The sequence below is a fragment of the Acipenser ruthenus genome, chromosome 56 (assembly GCF_902713425.1).
Source record: "Acipenser ruthenus chromosome 56, fAciRut3.2 maternal haplotype, whole genome shotgun sequence".
Classification (NCBI taxonomy): domain Eukaryota; kingdom Metazoa; phylum Chordata; class Actinopteri; order Acipenseriformes; family Acipenseridae; genus Acipenser; species Acipenser ruthenus.
In genome coordinates, this window is record NC_081244.1 from 5,901,808 (window position 1) to 5,919,873 (window position 18,066).

The following is an 18,066-nucleotide window of genomic DNA, read 5'->3' on the forward strand; positions in this document are numbered from 1 at the left end:
TTTTTACGCTGGCAAAAAGCAAATGGTTTAGTCTTAATAAACCAGCGATGTTGTGTGTAGAGAGAGATCATCTTCAGTAAAATCACTGTGGAGTGGTCAGTCAGTTTTAGTACATCCTTGAGTGGTTCTCAGTTTTGTAAACTCAGAGTTTCTCTTCCAAACAGATTTGCAATCTGTTGTCGGTATCTTTTAAATTGCATCAAAGGGAATCTGACAATTTTTGGGATCTCTCTCTACACCCCTTCCCGTCTCTCTCTCTCTCCTCTCTCTCTCTCTCTCTCTCTCTCTCTCTCTCTCAAATTCAAATTGGCTTTATTGGCATGACAAAAAAAATAATTGTGTTGCCAAAGTACATACATGGCATATCTGACTAAAATCTCTCTCTCTCTCTCACTCTCTCTCTCTCTCTCTCTCTCTCTCTCTGTCTGTTAAATCGAGGAGGTGTTTGAAACACAGAGGGGCTCCTTCTGAGTTTGTCTAATAGATGGGGGGGGCGGGGGGGGGGCGACAATCTGTCTTTTCAAATGAATCAGGAAATCGGTCCCTTGCCAAACAGATGCATGGATAATGAGAATGTAGGGGAATTTATTCATCATAATAAGTTATGTTCACCTTGTCTGTGTAGACATTCATCTTGGTGCAATGTGTATATTTCTCTTGCAATCTTTTTGAGAACCTACCTGTCCGGATCTAGATCTGTAATTCATAGTATATCTTTCCCAACCGTAGATCCTCACATTTTTCTATATGAAAGACTGACGCTTTGTGGTAAACGCGTTATAAAAACTGTTTTATAGTACAATTATTTCCATTACTGGGTGCTTCCTGTGGGATCAGTTTCCCAAATATCCCAAGATCAAATTTCCACTCTCTTATTTATTTAAAACCGAAATTTTCGGCCAGACTGGCTTCATCAGGCTGTAGCGAATAGACACAACGTTACCACATGACCTCCGTTAGTCAACGATACGATCATTGAGAATAAGCCATCAAAACATGCATGCTTACATTTTCTAATAGTCGGATTTCTTTTGATATGAACTAGGGTTGTGGGTTGATTTTGGCTTGGGTTAGTTCGCTGTGGTGGGAAGCATTGAGCTGCCTGTATTAATCTATTCATCCTCTCCTTCTCCCTCTTCCCCCTCCCCCTGTGTTAACCAGGTGCTCCAGGCAGGAGGAGTGTGAGAAATGGAGCGAACCTCGCAGGTTCACAACAGAGCTGAGTCACTGCGTGGAGCTCAGCGTGACTCCCAACAACATCTCCGTCACCACCTCAGACGTGCAGGTAGGACCACACTGAACTGCTTGGTGAAGTGATTCGATCTGGGTCACCGAGGGTCTCCCCTGGTAAAGGCACGGCCGCGTGATGTGCAGGGGGGGAGTCGCACAGTCAGGGGAGCGCAGGGGTCCCTGAGGGTCTCCCCTGGTAAAGGCACGGCCTCGTGGTGTGCAGGGGGAGTCATACAGTCAGGGGAGCGCTGGTTCTTGGCAGGGCGAAACAACAGGTTCTCCAAATACTACCACTGTTAAAGCCACTTCTGTAACATGGCGAGACTGAATTCTCGTTTTCGTCTGCAGTTGACGCTGCGGGTACGGAATGTTCCGGACCTGAAGGCGGGGGTGACCTGCTCCTTCGATGACCTCACAGAGAGCGAGGGGGCGCTCCTGCCTCGAGGACAGGTGCTGTGTGTGTCCCCGTCCCTCCGGGATGTCCCCACTCTAACCCAAAGACACGGTAAGAAAAAAAAAAAAAAACACTATCAACTTTTGTCTGTTCCTTTTGTTGGGAGTATTACCTTGTTCTATTGAAGTTCAAATCTGTTTTACAAGCGTTAATCGAATCTAAGATTAAACACTACAGCGATAACATTTACCAGGGCTTAAAGGAATGAGCTATGAATATTGGCTGAAGGAACTGATTTTATTAAGCCTGGAACAATCAGGGCTTTGATTTGAAGTCTTTGAAAATCTTAAAAAGAGTTGACAAAGTTCTTTAAGCGCAGCACAGAAACCAGGACCGCAGGACAAAAAATTAATCAGACTTCGGACAGAGGAGACACTTCTTCACACACAGAGTGGTGAGTGGGTGAAATAGGCTTGTTGATGCTGAATTATCCTTTAAGACCCGACCTTGACAAAGTTTTGAGATCATTTAGCTTCTAGGATACGGAGAAGCTTATCTGGGTGAATAGTCTCCTCTTATCTGTAGATGTTCTTGTGTTCAATAAAAGGTAATCAGAAATAGGTAGCAATGGTAGTTTCTATGTCTGCTTTTGTGTGTTTGTTTCAGAAACCACTGTGGTAGCAGTTACACAGATGTATATAGCAAATGACATTAAACCCAGCTGGCTATGATATTTCAAATTAAGTTCTGTTTCTGATTGGGTTTTATTTCAGGAGACAAGCGTGTCGTGAAGCTGTACCTGAAATCTAAAGAGACTGGGAGGAAGTTTGCTAGCACGGACTTCGTTTTCTACAACTGCAGCGTGCTGCAATCGTAAGTGTGCCCAGGATTATCTGAAACGAGGCCGAATCAATGCTTACGAATAATTCCAACCTGCCCCCCCAATTTGAAATGTGCTGAGCGATAGGATTAAAGTTAATTCGAAACCCTTCGAGAGACTTGTCTTTTTGCATGATTCGAGCATTCAAAATCCTAAAAGGTATAGACAATGTTGACCCAGGGGACTTTTTTGACCTGAAAAAAAGAAACAAGGACCAGGGGGTCACAAATGGAGATTAGATAAAGGGGCATTCAGAACAGAATATAGGAGGCACTTTTTTACACAGAGAATTGTGAGGGTCTGGAACCAACACCCCAGTAATGTTGTTGAAGCTGACACCCTGGGATCCTTCAAGCTGACACCCTGGGGATTTTGTGTTTTTTGTCTTTTTGTATGGTTTTCCAGGGCCCTCTTGTAAATGAGGCCGTCAATGGGTCAATATCCTGGTTAAATGAAATAAAATAAAATTCGGGTAGTAATTCTACAGCATCAAGTCTTCAAAGGATCCCAGTGATTCAGCATTAACAACATGGCTAGGTAACCCATTCCATTCTGGTACCTAGTACTGCCAGGTCTAAATACCATAGCTCTTTAACTGTTAATCCAACTGGGCTGTCGATCTTTCAAATACAACCAAAAACTATTTTTATACAGTACATAGTAATAACACATGCATTGACCGTATTATTAAAAACCAAAAAACAACGATAATGAAAGCATCCATCTGTTGGTTATATAATATATGACATAGATAGGAAAATGAATTGCAACTTGTCCAAGTATAAAAAACAGTTGCCTAATGAATGTTTTCATTGAGGCTTGCATAAATAAAAGCTGTGCCGACCGAATCAGTTAAGTGTTGCATCCCTGGACCACAATATCAAATAAAACCTTGTGTATTATTGTATAGTAAAGCATGTAATGTCAGGCCACTAAATTATACAAAGCTACACTACGTTAAACTACACTAGGCTAGACTAAACTACATTAAATTAAATTATAAACTGCATTAAACTATTAAACAACATTACATTAAACTAGACTACACTAAACAGCCCCTTGCTTGCTTGCTTGCGCCTCATCCTCCTAATAAACAGCATTGTGTTTCTGGGGGAAATTGCAGAAATCAAACCTCCTGTCAGACTGGCAGCCTGCATAATCTACAGCTCTTTAGCTGGCTCGCTGGTTGCCGTGACAACTCAAGGCTGAGGCCTACCTGTCTGCAGTCTCCTAGAAGCCCCAGATCCAGGCTTCCTGTTTATAAAATTCCTGTGGGAACATTTAGCCGTTGAATTGTTTCCCCTCGTGAAAGGGCACAGGCAGGAGATTAGCCTTCAAGATTGCTTGCTTTCCCACCATTCTTCAGTTTTCTCTTTGATTAAAGACCCACCTGCTACCAAAGGGCCACCCCCCGAATGACTTTGTTGTGAGATAATTGTAAACAGTGGCATGCAGTTTCCCATAAAACAGTTTCATTTGAGCATATGACATACATGTTTATAATATTGAAGTGTCAAACACACAACCTTCCACACTGCAGCCCAGCGCTTTCTTTATCTAACCACTGAGCTCCTCAAACCCACTGCCTTCCACACTGCAGCCCAGCGCTTTCTTTATCTAACCACTGAGCTCCTCAAACCCGCTGCCTTCCACACTGCAGCCCAGCGCTTTCTTTATCTAACCACTGAGCTCCTCAAACCCGCTGCCTTCCACACTGCAGCCCAGCGCTTTCTTTATCTAACCACTGAGCTCCTCAAACCCACTGCCTTCCACACTGCAGCCCAGCGCTTTCTTTATCTAACCACTGAGCTCCTCAAACCCGCTGCCTTCCACACTGCAGCCCAGCTCGTATTTTCTGTCTCTCTTAACTACTTAGTGGTTCATGGTCATTTCATCTGTACGTCAGCGTCGGGGCTCGTGAATTTGGACTAAAGTGGGCTGAATTTATGGGTTTTGCGGAGGTATTGCTGACGCAGCACATGGTGGGGTCAGACACGCTTCCCTCGTTATTTACTGCAGGACTGCTTGCAGTTGCACTCAGCAGGGCTGGCCTAGGTCAGTGCTGGAATGGGGAGCACATAGGGTAGCTGTAATGGGATGAGGCAGCCAGTGGGAACAGTGAGAACATCTTTCTATTCTGACATCTCAATGCTATTACAATGGTATGAACTCATTCACACTCTCAGGTAATGCTTACAAGAAGCCTTTTGCTTGTGTTTAAAACCTGTTGTATTGTTTGTCAGTACAGCGTGAAATGGCGTTTTTTTTAGCCCGCTGAAGAGTTGACTCTCAGTGCCGTGTGTGTGTACAGCTACAGCCAAAAATTTAGCATCCCCCCTATAGAATTAACTAATTTTGCTTCATATAGTCTATATTTAATATCAAAATTATGTTCATGTCTTTTTTTTTTTTTTTTTTTTTAAATTGTCTCAATCCTAAAATTCTGGGTGCTGTAAAACTTTGAAAATGTTTACAACCTTGCCTGTAGAAGGTGCCCTATCCTTGTGCTTCCAGAACCATTGTAATTGCACTGTCTGTCTGTCTGCATTGCTATTGAAGATCATTTGGGAAGGGCATAGTTAGCACACTGTGGTCCCATTCTCCCAGCCTCGTCCCATTGCCGCTGCCATTGCCCCAAAATACAGAACCATTGCAGTCCCACTGTCTGTGTGCATTGTAAAGAATAGCGAGGTATGGTAAAGCATATTAATAAACGTGGTAAGCTATGGTGAATGCCGTGTGTAACCATGGGAAACGCATGAGGGAGCAAAGCAAAAGTCCTGTAGAAAAGCTTGTGTGAGGTTCCTGCATTGGCCACGGAAGAGTTTGATTAATCTTTCTCCCTTTGCTGTCGTTTACAGGTGCCTGTCTTGTGTTAGCAGCTTGTACCACTGCCACTGGTGCAAATACAGACACGTGTGCACCAACAACGTGGCTGAGTGCTCCTTCCAAGAGGGGATCGTCGGCAACACAGAGGTACGTCAGGAAACGGAACACCATCGGCCGCCATCTTGGCTCCGGTAGCCCATAGTTCTCATACCATGTAGACTCTGCCTTTGAGCCAGAATGGCAGCAGTTTTGAATTCTCTTCTACTGCGTGAACCTGGAACTAACACGGATATAATATTCACGTGTTGTTAAACTGCACCACAGATCCATTCGTTAACTTGTCCTTCCCTCACCTTTACAATTAGGTACCCATCCATGGGAACTAACGTCCGTGCTGTTTATATATAAAAAAAAAAAAAGAAAAAAACCGATGGTCGTTAACTGGCAGTAAAAACTCCCCGGGTGATTTTTAAAAAATGTGCTTCCAATCAACTTTTATAACGGTGCGGAAGTTAGCCGCCATGGATTGGAACTTGTTGTAAAGGTGAGGGAAGGACGACTTTTCCTGATGTGTTTTTTTTTTTTTTTTTTTTTGAAATCAACAAAATCAACCACAGTAATTGGCCCTGCTTGCTGTACCTGGCTGCTAATATTTTTCCCAGGCCAGCCCTAGTCTGTTGTTTATCGCATTCAAAACATCACCCTCGTCATGTGAGTCTGTTTCTAGTGCTTGCCAGAGCTCAGAGTTGAACGCGTCTGTCTCTGTAGCTTACGGGCTGCTAAAGACCTCACCACGACCCCTGAACATGAAGTCACATGGTCCCCCCCATATCTCACGAATCCTTGTTTTGTATCTTAAGACCCTGACAAGCACTAACATTGTACAAATCGCAGAGAATTACGTTTTAATCTTATGACACCAGAAATTGTTTCAACAGCCACGGTTTTCATGTCTATAGTTCCAGTTAATTGCTTTAGTGGTGTTTTGGTGGTGTTCAGATTTAAGACCACAGCACTGGTGTGACCCAGAATTAGCCCTCGCTACCTTTTGGCGTTGCAGAGGGTAATAATTCTGTCCTAAAACAGGCAGGTATTGATTTAACAGCTGAGAGACCCACAAACAGCCAGCAAAGAATAACAAGGGAGATGGAAAGGCAGGAGGTTATTATTATTATTATTATTATTATTATTTGTTTATTTAGCAGACGTCTTTATCCAAGGCGACTTACAGAGACTAGGGTGTGTGAACTATGCATCAGCTGCAGAGTCACTTACAATTATGCCTCACCCGAAAGACGGAGCACAAGGAGGTGAAGTGACTTGCTCAGGGTTACAAAATGAGTCAGTGGCTGAGGTGGGATTTGAACCGGGTACCTCCTGGTTACAAGCCCTTTTCTTTAACCACTGGACCACACAGCCTCCAGGTTAGAACACAAGAAAGATTTGGGAACGAGAAGAGGCCGTTTGGCCCATCAGGGCTCGTCCCTTGTTACCACACCGTTCTCCCCTACTAATTTGAAAGCGCAGAATCTCGTCTTTTTTTTTTTTTTCCAATGTTCCCAGTGTTTTAGCTCCTGCTATGTCACCTGGTCGGCTATTCCATGCATTTATAACTCTCTGTGTAAAAAAAGTGCTTCCTGCCTTCTGTTCCCTCTTTCCCTTCTTTTTTCCAGGCTGAAGAGACTGAATTATTTTAACCTGTCTTCACACCTCATGGTATTCCTGGAGTTATTTTATATCCCCTAGTTTTGAAGCTTCTTTAAGATTCCTCACAAAAGGGAAGTACTGTTCAAAACCGGTACGATACTCATTGACAGCAGCCTCGGCTGTGCGGATTTGAAAGCATCAGTTCGCACGCCCTTGAATACAACCCGACAGACAATTTCCTTTTAAAATATGCTGACAGTCTGAAGGTTGTGTGTATATGGCTAGAAAAGCTAATGGGATTAATCGTCACTGTCAAAGTTTCTCTTTTCCCCCCCGGTAAGTTTAAAAAAAAAAAAAAAAAAAGCCAAACTCGAATCCTAATAACGCTGATCTGACACTTTTTAATTTCACACTTAACTGCACATCAAAGAGATTCAGTATCAGGGCTTATCACAGCTTAGCCTGGAGCCTGTAGTATCTGTGTGATTGAGTCTGTGTGTGTGTGTGTGTGTGTGTGTGTGTGTGCGTGCTTTCTGTCGAATGCAGAAGGGCCTGATTCTTACCTTAATTTTGAATCAAGTGAAAAGTCATATCTCCGAGAGAAGTCATTTTGATGTATAAAACCGTGATCTCGTTCGTTCTATAGGGTGATGCAAAACTGTTGGCCAGAGCTGTACACCAGGGTAGCTGTCCATAATCTGTATTTGAATAAGAAGTGTTTTCTTCCTGCGTTTTTGTCTGCTTAAGTTTTCAGAGATGAAAGCCTTTCGGGGGTTTGTTAACGAGAGTCGGCCTGTAATTAATTGCAGAGAAAACAAAGGCCTGCATTAACGGGCGGAACTTCATGTGGCACCTATGTGTGGATTGACTGCAAGGCTCGCTGAAGTCTGAGGAAGGAAAACCTTTGAGTGCATTAGCGTCTGTCTTTTACAGTACAGAGTTTTGGCTTAGAATCTCACTGGAAAAACAAACTGTTTACCTGCTTGGCCTCCTCAGCAAATATTAAATGCAGCTGGATAGAATTGATATGAATGAAAGCAAGAAAGCGCTGGGCTGCAGTGTGGAAGGCAGCGGATTTGAGGAGCTCAGTGGTTAGATAAAGAAAGCGCTGGGCTGCAGTGTGGAAGGCAGCGGGTTTGAGGAGCTCAGTGGTTAGATAAAGAAAGCGCTGGGCTGCAGTGTGCAAGGCAGTGGGTTTGAGGAGCTCAGTGGTTAGATAAAGAAAGCGCTGGGCTGCAGTGTGGAAGGCAGCGGGTTTGAGGAGCTCAGTGGTTAGATAAAGAAAGCGCTGGGCTGCAGTGTGCAAGGCAGTGGGTTTGAGGAGCTCAGTGGTTAGATAAAGAAAGCGCTGGGCTGCAGTTTGGAAGGCAGCGGGTTTGAGGAGCTCAGTGGTTAGATAAAGAAAGTGCTGGGCTGCAGTGTGGAAGGCAGCGGGTTTGAGGAGCTCAGTGGTTAGATAAAGAAAGCGCTGGGCTGCAGTGTGGAAGGCAGCGGGTTTGAGGAGCTCAGTGGTTAGATAAAGAAAGCGCTGGGCTGCAGTGTGGAAGGCAGTGGGTTTGAGGAGCTCAGTGGTTAGAGAAAGAAAGCGCTGGGCTGCAGTGTGGAGGCAGTGGGTTTGAGGAGCTCAGTGGTTAGGGTGCTAGGCTGCAGTGTGGAAGTTCTTTCGCGATGATTTTAAGAGCCGCAGTGCCTGGAGTGGAATTTCATAGATTAAACTTTACGGATGAAGTAAAAGGTGTTCCTATTTAAAAAAAAAAAAAAATTAAATTTAAAAAAAAAGCTGTCCACGCAAGCAAATCGATTGCCAGTTGCAGTGGCTTTTTCAAACTGACAACTCCCTTTGCTTGAGAGTCGCACACTCCGCACTACAAGTCTAGTCTCTTAATATTTCAACAGAAGAAATAAGTGCTTAGCTGTGGAATATTTCAGTTCCAAAGAGCTGGCCAGTGATAAGGTTAATGGAAGCGCTGTTGACAAGCTGTAAAGTGACAGGCCTTGTTTAATGGGATACTAATCAGCAGAGGGAACATGCTAGGTTTGTAAGATAACTAATGCCCACGTATCCTTCTGTTAACTTTGCATCTGTATCTCGCGGAGTAATCAGGGTAATGTCACTGAGCTCCACTCCCTGCCTGATTGATTTAGAGTAATAAGGTTAAGATCTTCTAGTTTGATTACTGTGTGGTATCTTACACAACACCCTGTCTGCTGTATATTATCTGCTATATATTATAAAGACATTTCAGAGGGCTGGATCGCATCAATATCAGGGTCTAGTGCTATATATTATAAAGACATTTCAGAGGGCTGGACCGCATCACTATCAGGGTCTAGTGCTGTATATTATAAAGACATTTCAGAGGGCTGGATCGCATCAATATCAGGGTCTAGTTCTATATATTATAAAGACATTTCAGAGGGCTGGATCGCATCAATATCAGGGTCTAGTGCTGTATATTATAAAGACATTTCAGAGGGCTGGATCGCATCAATATCAGGGTCTAGTGCTGTATATTATAAAGACATTTCAGAGGGCTGGATCGCATCAATATCAGGGTCTAGTGCTGTATATTATAAAGACATTTCAGAGGGCTGGATCGCATCAATATCAGGGTCTAGTGCTGTATATTATAAAGACATTTCAGAGGGCTGGATCGCATCACTATCAGAGTCTAGTGATATATATTATAAAGACATTTCAGAGGGCTGGATCGCATCACTATCAGGGTCTAGTGCTTTATATTATAAAGACATTTCAGAGGGCTGGATCGCATCAATATCAGGGTCTAGTGCTGTATATTATAAAGACATTTCAGAGGGCTGGATCGCATCAATATCAGGGTCTAGTTCTATATATTATAAAGACATTTCAGAGGGCTGGATCGCATCACTATCAGGGTCTAGTGCTATATATTATAAAGACATTTCAGAGGGCTGGATCGCATCAATATCAGGGTCTAGTGCTGTATATTATAAAGACATTTCAGAGGGCTGGATCGCATCAATATCAGGGTCTAGCGCTATATATTATAAAGACATTTCAGAGGGCTGGATCGCATCAATATCAGGGTCTAGCGCTATATATTATAAAGACATTTCAGAGGGCTGGATTGCATCAATATCAGGGTCTAGTGCTATATATTATAAAGACATTTCAGAGGGCTGGATCGCATCAATATCAGGGTCTAGTGCTATATATTATAAAGACATTTCAGAGGGCTGGATCACATCAATATCAGGGTCTAGTGCTATATATTATAAAGACATTTCAGAGGGCTGGATCGCATCAATATCAGGGTCTAGTGCTATATATTATATAGACATTTCAGAGGGCTGGATCACATCAATATCAGGGTCTAGTGCTGTATATTATAAAGACATTTCAGAGGGCTGGATCACATCAATATCAGGGTCTAGTGCTATATATTATATAGACATTTCAGAGGGCTGGATCGCATCAATATCAGGGTCTAGTGCTGTATATTATAAAGACATTTCAGAGGGCTGCACCACATCTAGTTGTGTTAATATTTCAAACCCAGACCAAAACCTAAATCAAATGAATCTTTATGGGGCTGTCATAGCTGTACTTTATAATTGCTATGGCAGTGCTGTAGTTTTGATTTAATCCAGGGCCAAGTTTAATTTATAATCCAGTATGCCTTTCATACAGTATGAATGGGGCTGTATTTATTTCACGTATTTCCTGATCAAAAAATTGGTATTTCAAGATATTTCACAATTAAACATAATATATGTTAAAGCTTAACATATATTAATGTTCCTAAATATTTAAATGCTCACCTGAAAATCAGTAAATGCTCATTTGTTTGTTTTGTCCAGTTTTTAAAGACACTTTGTTTCACCATCAGTGAATTATCAAACAAAATAAACACATGAACAAATGTAAAAATAACACCAGACATGTGAAATGCCCCCTCTTGTACAGGACAGAGCGATCTTCAGCAGAATCATTTCCGATCTTTGATGCAGCTGCTGTCTTTTCCGTTGAAGGCATTTTAAAGAAGTCGTGCAGCTCTGTGCAGTGTGTGTTCAATCATTAACAGGAAGGAAGCGAGCTGAACCGGCTGCCAGGTTCCTGAATGCAGCGTAACAGACAGACGTTTGCTGTATTTATTGTGAAATGATAAAAAAAAAACGTATATTTAAATTATTCATTCAGAAATGCGAATTTTCACAGGTGTATACATATTGCACAGCAATGGATACATTTCACATTACAAACTTAAGAATGCTCAAGTGAATTGGTACAAGTGATCGTACTTGTGATCCACGGCTTATCTTTCCACCCAAAAGCGCGGTTCAAATAATTTATGTCCCCTGGAACTCATTAGACCTCGTTAGTAAAAACAAGTCAATGATACTCTTTATTTCCCCCGACCAGAGCCAAATTGCCTTCATTAACCCAGTTCAAACGGGCAACATTCACCAGCGACGCATGACAAAGGAAAACCATTTCCTGCCTGTGTGTGCGTTAGTGATTTCGGTGAGCGCTTGCACCACTGGAGACCTCATCATTAGCTGTAATGTAATCTTCCCAGTCTTGCAAGCTCTGTTGGCAAGTTGACCAGCCTGTTATTAAATGCTGCTGCCTACAGATCACCAGCCCAATAGAATAAATAGCTAGCTGTCCAATACAATGGTCCCCAGCGGGCAGGACTATAGCGAAGGCAGTCGGACGTGTATTTTGAAAAAAACGCTTGTCCAGTTGTCAGGAAACTTGGTCTTTAGCACAAGCTGTGGATGACATCCGATTCTGAAGATGTGTAGGATGGGCGTTTCTTGGCATACCTTTGTCTGTCTGCACGTCGCAGAGTAGTGTAGTGGTTAGGGCAGAGTAGTGGTTAGGGCTCTGGACTCTTGACCGGAGGGGTCGTGGGTTCAATCCCAGGTGGGGGACACTGCTGCTGTACCCTTGAGCAAGGTACTTTACCTAGATTGCTCCAGTAAAAACACAATGGTATAAATGGGTAATTGTATGTAAAAAATAATGTGATATCTTGTAACAATTGTAAGTTGCCCTGGATAAGGGCGTCTGCTAAGAAATAAATAATAATACTGATGCATGTATGTTAAATCAAACCACTGTAGCCAAAAAGCACAGAAAACTGTCAAAATAGATGAGTGATCGTCTAATTTAATTAATGACTTAAATAGGCCACAAATCGCATTGCCACAATTAACACACAGCCACAAACGGTCAAATGCAGGAGACTTTTTAGAAGTTGTTTAAGATGCCTGATTTAAAGCACACAGCGGTCGCACACGGCTGCCTATTGTTTCTACATCGCTGACCTGGAATTGAAATTCTCACACCCAGAGGCTTTCACGCAGGCAGGTATATAAAGGCTATCAATGACAAATCTGTCACTTACTCCCTTTTTTCCTGAGATAATTGGTCTCGACAAAACGACTTGTGCTGTCGGAAAATCCTGAGAGAAATTATCTCGGGGAAGTAATGACTTCACTTTTCTCCAGATCCCAGGATAAATTATCTCTGGACTAAACATCTGAACAAATATATATATTTTTTTATTTCAATGTCCTTAACGAGTCGGCATAGGTTTCCGTGGCAATGATTCTCCCCCCTCCCTCACCCACCCTTTAAGGTGTTACTCATGCCCTTGCGAGCATATGTCAATTGACTTTTTTTTTTTTTTTTTCTTCTCAGGGGTGTCCACAGGTCATTCCCACCAATGACATCTTGGTTCCGGCCGGCGTGGTTCGACCAATCACGCTGCGGGCTCGGAACCTTCCTCAGCCTCAGTCCGGACAGAAGAACTACGAGTGTGTCTTCAGCATCCAGGGCCGATCCCAGCGGGTGCCGGCCGTGCGCTTCAACAGCTCCTGCATCCAGTGCCAGAACACCTCGGTAAGAATCGAACCCAAGAACCGCGTCTCAAACGCCACTGAAATACCACTTTCGAAAACGACTCGCTCCCACCCCACTGAAATATCGCTTTCGAAAAGGACTCGCTCCCACCCCACTGAAATATCACTTTGGGGAAGTGACGGCCCGTGGCTGGAAGGCTGACAAGTCGTTAAGTTGTTGTGATTCTAAACTAGCATTAAGTCTGATCTTCAACCCGATGAAAGAGGGGTCCGACGACGACGCTATTGAAGTTCAGGAGAGGTGAATGGACACTGTAAAATGATGTATTGATCCACTTGTTTTTTTTTTTCTGGCATACTTTGAACTGCATAAATTAACTGCTGTTAAAAATGTCTTAAGAAATTGAGTTACACAGTGTGTTCCCTTATATATGTTTCCCGTAGTAAGTGTAATACAGCACAGTGAAAGCATGCTATGGCATAGATCAGCATTGTAAAGCACAGAGAGGTGTGGTAAAGCATAGGGAAGCATTGTAAAGCACAGAGAGGAGTGGTAAAGCATAGGGAAGCATTGTAAAGCACAGAGAGGTCTGGTAAAGCATAGGGAAGCATTGTAAAGCACAGAGAGGTGTGGTAAAGCATAGGGAAGCATTGTAAAGCACAGAGAGGTCTGGTAAAGCATAGGGAAGCATTGTAAAGCACAGAGAGGTCTGGTAAAGCATAGGGAAGCATTGTAAAGCACAGAGAGGCGTGGTAAAGCATAGGGAAGCATTGTAAAGCACAGAGAGGTGTGGTAAAGCATAGGGAAGCATTGTAAAGCACAGAGAGGCGTGGTAAAGCATAGGGAAGCATTGTAAAGCACAGAGAGGTCTGGTAAAGCATAGGGAAGCATTGTAAAGCACAGAGCGCCTCCTTTTCTGACCTAGGTCTTACTCGCAGTCAATTTGTTGTTCTGTACTGGTCTGTAAATACTGTGGATATACATTGTCATTGTCATCGACTTTTTGGTCACGCTGCTAGCTCTGAGTTTGAATTGACAGCCGTGGCAGTGGTTGTGTAGTTACTGCATCGTGATCTCATCCAGGATGATACGCTGCCTTTTTTTTTTTTTTTTGTATCACAGCGTCAGGCAAGGTTGTGACATCATTAGTAACTTCAACCATTTTCGATTGATTACCAGTTGGTTGCCTCTCCCTCGCCGTCTCCACGGTAACCCTTACAAATTTTGTAAAGTAATTAGGAGATCACAGGAAGCAGCAGCTAATGTGGTTTCGGGAAAGGGGGATTTTAGGTGGGGGGGGCGGGGGGGTCACTAATGGAGTGTGTCGCTCCTGACCTCCCTGTGACTTTTGGGGTCAGGGGTCACCGGGGGTCACCTCCTGCTATGACAACATGATGAATGGTCTGTGCCCATTTCATCAGTGGTGACCCTCCAGTCGGTCAGACAATTGCACTTAATTGATTGTAATTCTTTTTTACAATCTCTTTGAAGTATTGTCAAGTTCTGTCCATCACATATGGCTGCTATCTGTCGATAAAGCCAATTCTCATTAAAAACATACCCCACTTATAACTAGCTGTAAATCAACTAACTATCAAATGAGAATTTTGCCATGGCCAAAAAATAAAATATTTACTATGGACGTTGTTTCACCTTTAATGGAGCTACCACAGGCTGTATTTGCAGAAAATAAATGGAACCCTCTTTAGAAATCCTATATTCATCCAATAGGAAGCATTGATAATATTACTGTACTTGTATAGTATTGACAACCAGTTAATACTGTGCGTCTGCTACAGTGATATTGTATCCTGGTTTAACTTATGATCTGGGGAGGGGGGGGGTCGTGCTGATCACAAAACCTGAGAATGAAAGAAAGCAAGCTAAGCGATCCTGAAGGGGGGTGTCCTGTGTGATTTTTCTATTTTTTTATAATCAATGCTCAGTAATCAGTGTAAGAAGTGAATGGCGAAATAACGCAGAATACATTACAGTGTAGTTCTCAAACTTAACGGACCAGTAATAATAATAATAATAATAATAACGTTTCTGCAGTGGACTGGCTCAGCGAGAACAGAAATATTCCTGGGCTGGGATGCTTTCCTCAAAACCAGGACAATCCAGGGAAAGCAGGGATAGGTGGCAGCCTCACTTGTGCAAATGTTTTCGTTTTCCAATTGCTCCATCATTTAAACATCTTTTAATATCCGTTTCAGAAAGTAGGGACTTTAACAATGCAAGCGGTTCTACACAGGATTTGATGCACCTAGAGAAAGCAGTGCAATAGACAAATCCATTTCTGCACACACACTCCCACGTGGTAGTTACTTTGAAGGTGCCTACCTGAAATCATACACTAAGGGACTGTACACAAACTGGACAGCCAACAAGGTCCGCCAGAGCGTGCGGAAGGTTATACAACAACGTAGTGGACCATCTGATTTATTATTATTATTATTATTATTATTATTATTATTATTATTATTATTATTATTATTATTATTATTATTATTCATTTCTTAGCTGACGCCCTTATCCAGGGCGACTTACAATTGTTACAAGATATCACATTATTTTTTACATACAATTCCCCATTTATACAGTTGGGTTTATACTGGAGCAATCTAGGTAAAGTACCTTGCTCAAGGGTACAGCAGCAGTGTCCCCCCACCTGGGATTGAACCCACGACCCTCCGGTCAAGAGTCCAGAGCCCTAACCACTACTCCACACTGCTGATTTAGTGAGTGAAACGAAACTGTCATAGATTTTGTGTGTTTTATTATAAAAATTGAACGTCTTTTTTTTAAGATTGTGTTCCCATCAGCAGAAAACAGCGAGAGGCTTCATAAATCAAAACGGGACAAAATACGAAGCAAAACCCCTTACAAAAATATTCCTAGACTGATAATTCCCAGAACCCAGCCAAGCAGCATTCTCAGAAACAGTACCAGCGGTTATTTATTACATTTTTTCTGGGGAAAATAATGCATTATTAAATGCACAGTTATGTTTTTATTTAAAAAGAAAAAAAATGTAAAAATGTCATAGGGACGTAAGTGTTGCTAAGCGCCACTGGGCCCTTAGTTACAGGCTTCGTCACGGTTGCTATGGAGATGCTTGCGCCTATTCAAGACTGACCCAAGTAGGCCTGAACTCTACAAGAGGAAATGGTTACAAAGCCCTCGATTCTTCAGCTCTGGACAGTGAAAGTGTTTTAATTTTCAGAGAGAGAGGGAGAGAGTGCTGTGTTGCGGTTTTGTTGAACACAGTACGGCTGAATACAGTTCAAAGGCCATTTTCAGTCAGCTTGTCATTTCTGAGTCAAACCCCAACAACATCTGGTCTTTGTTTTTTGTTTTTTAGAATGTAAAAACATTTTGTGTGAAAGACAAAAAATAATCGGCCGAAAGGAAACAATGGGGAGAAAAAAAAAGACTGGTACGCAACTGAACCATTGTCGTGTTAACGTTTTTCCAATTAATCCTGCTTTTTAAAGAGAGTTTATATCAAAGCTGAATGTATGGTGCAGGTGGGTTAATGATCATTGAGGTGGGGCTCTGCTAATCTGGGGGTTTGCATTGTTCTAAAATATACAAAAAAATGACACAATTAAAAATACATTTGGGACATACGATGTACTAAAATAAATATTAAAAATGAACTGTAACCAAATTGCACAGTGGAGTCTCTTAAAACCTGTACTACAGCATTAGGAATATTTTTCTCAAATAATATCAAATAGACTAATCCCTTATCTAGTACCAAAGCCTAAGCAAATGCTGTTTTTTGAATGCTAGTCGTCTTTGATCAAAAGCGTTTCACGTCACAGTGGCGTCGCTTTTCCCCTACGTTTCAGTAAACAATAGTTTAAGCATTACAGCGAATTACTCAGTTGTTATTAATTAGTCATTTAGCAGACACTTTTATCTAAAGCGACTTACAGAGAGCAGGGGGGTGAACTATGCATCAGTAACTGCTGCTGCAGTCACTTCCAATAGGACCTCGTTTGATTTACGTCTCATCCGAAGGACGGAGCCCAAGGAGGTTAAGAGACTCGGTCACACACAGTGAGTCAGTGGCTGAGCTGGGATTGAACCTGGAACTGGTAACAAACCCCTTTCTCTAACCACTAGCCCACCAAGCCTCTCTAGTAATGAAGTAGGACTCCCCACATTGCACGCAGAATCTAGAAATGTTCCCTACAAATTATTCTGACAGTTTAAATGGCACGAGCGATGCGCTGGTAATGCACACGGTGCATTAGCTAATTCCTCAATCATCCATCACGACGTCTGTCTGGAAATTCAGGGAAGCTTTAGGTGTGCCACTGTTGTGCTCCCAGATGGCCCATAGTGGGCGCTGTTTTCCATTTGCTACAGCGATCTGTTCTTAATAGGCTGCTGTTCAGGCATTATTTTCTATTGGCAGCAGTGGTTCAGTCCAGCCGGGACTTTAATAGTCAAGCTATGTCACATGACTCCCATCTCCCGCACGCCTGTCTGATTCAGTCGCTAGTCCTCTCGATGCAATGGAAAGAGGATAAAGAACTTCTATTGCAAACCACTTCTTTAAGAAGCTGAAAATGCTGACAAAGACGACAGCAACAGCACTACAACTGTGTGTAGAAATGAGATCAATGCGTTACCTTTGATGTCTCTTACTATAAATTCAGTATACAAATAAAATTGTGAATTTGCGCTGTAATTCTTCAAGAAAATTTCAGTGGAGGTCAGATACCTTCACGCTTAGGACTAGCTGTCTGCCATATATGCTTTAGGCTAGAAGAGCCAGCGCCATCTAGTTACCTACCCTTGCTAATGCTGTGTGATCTACCCTCCGTTTTATTGATCTATTTATCTATGGCAGTGCAACTAGAACTGAAGAGCAGCTCCTGACCTCAGTCAAAGCAACACAGACTTAAAAAATAATAAAGAATTGAATGATTCTTTTCAAAATGATTGCAAACGCAATACTCTTTTACTCTTTCATGCATGGCATCCTCAGACGAGGACGAATTTAAAAAAAAAAAACTCTCCTGTGGTCTTATATATATAATAGAGGGGCTTCACTGAGTTACAGGAAAATAATTCCATTGAGGGTTTCTGTGACATCATAAACTACGAGAGCGAAGGTGGAGTTTATAAACTGTCACTGCCTTTATTTTCGAATGACTCAGGATGCAAATATAGCCTTCATCCATGTGTGTGTGTGTATATATATATATAAAGACC

General features: G+C 42.4%; 1 protein-coding gene across 4 annotated transcripts in view; it reads left to right on the forward strand.

The window, feature by feature from the left end:
* LOC117404327 (plexin A3) overlaps window positions 1-18,066 on the forward strand; it is a 91,530-nt gene that overhangs the window by 46,816 nt on the left and 26,648 nt on the right. For all 4 annotated transcript variants that reach the window (XM_059017479.1, XM_059017481.1, XM_059017480.1 and 1 more), the window contains 5 exons: window positions 1,162-1,285; window positions 1,579-1,735; window positions 2,398-2,497; window positions 5,366-5,480; window positions 12,673-12,873. In XM_059017479.1, the coding sequence (XP_058873462.1) occupies window positions 1,162-1,285; window positions 1,579-1,735; window positions 2,398-2,497; window positions 5,366-5,480; window positions 12,673-12,873 (697 nt within the window). The remainder of the gene's footprint in view (window positions 1-1,161; window positions 1,286-1,578; window positions 1,736-2,397; window positions 2,498-5,365; window positions 5,481-12,672; window positions 12,874-18,066) is intronic.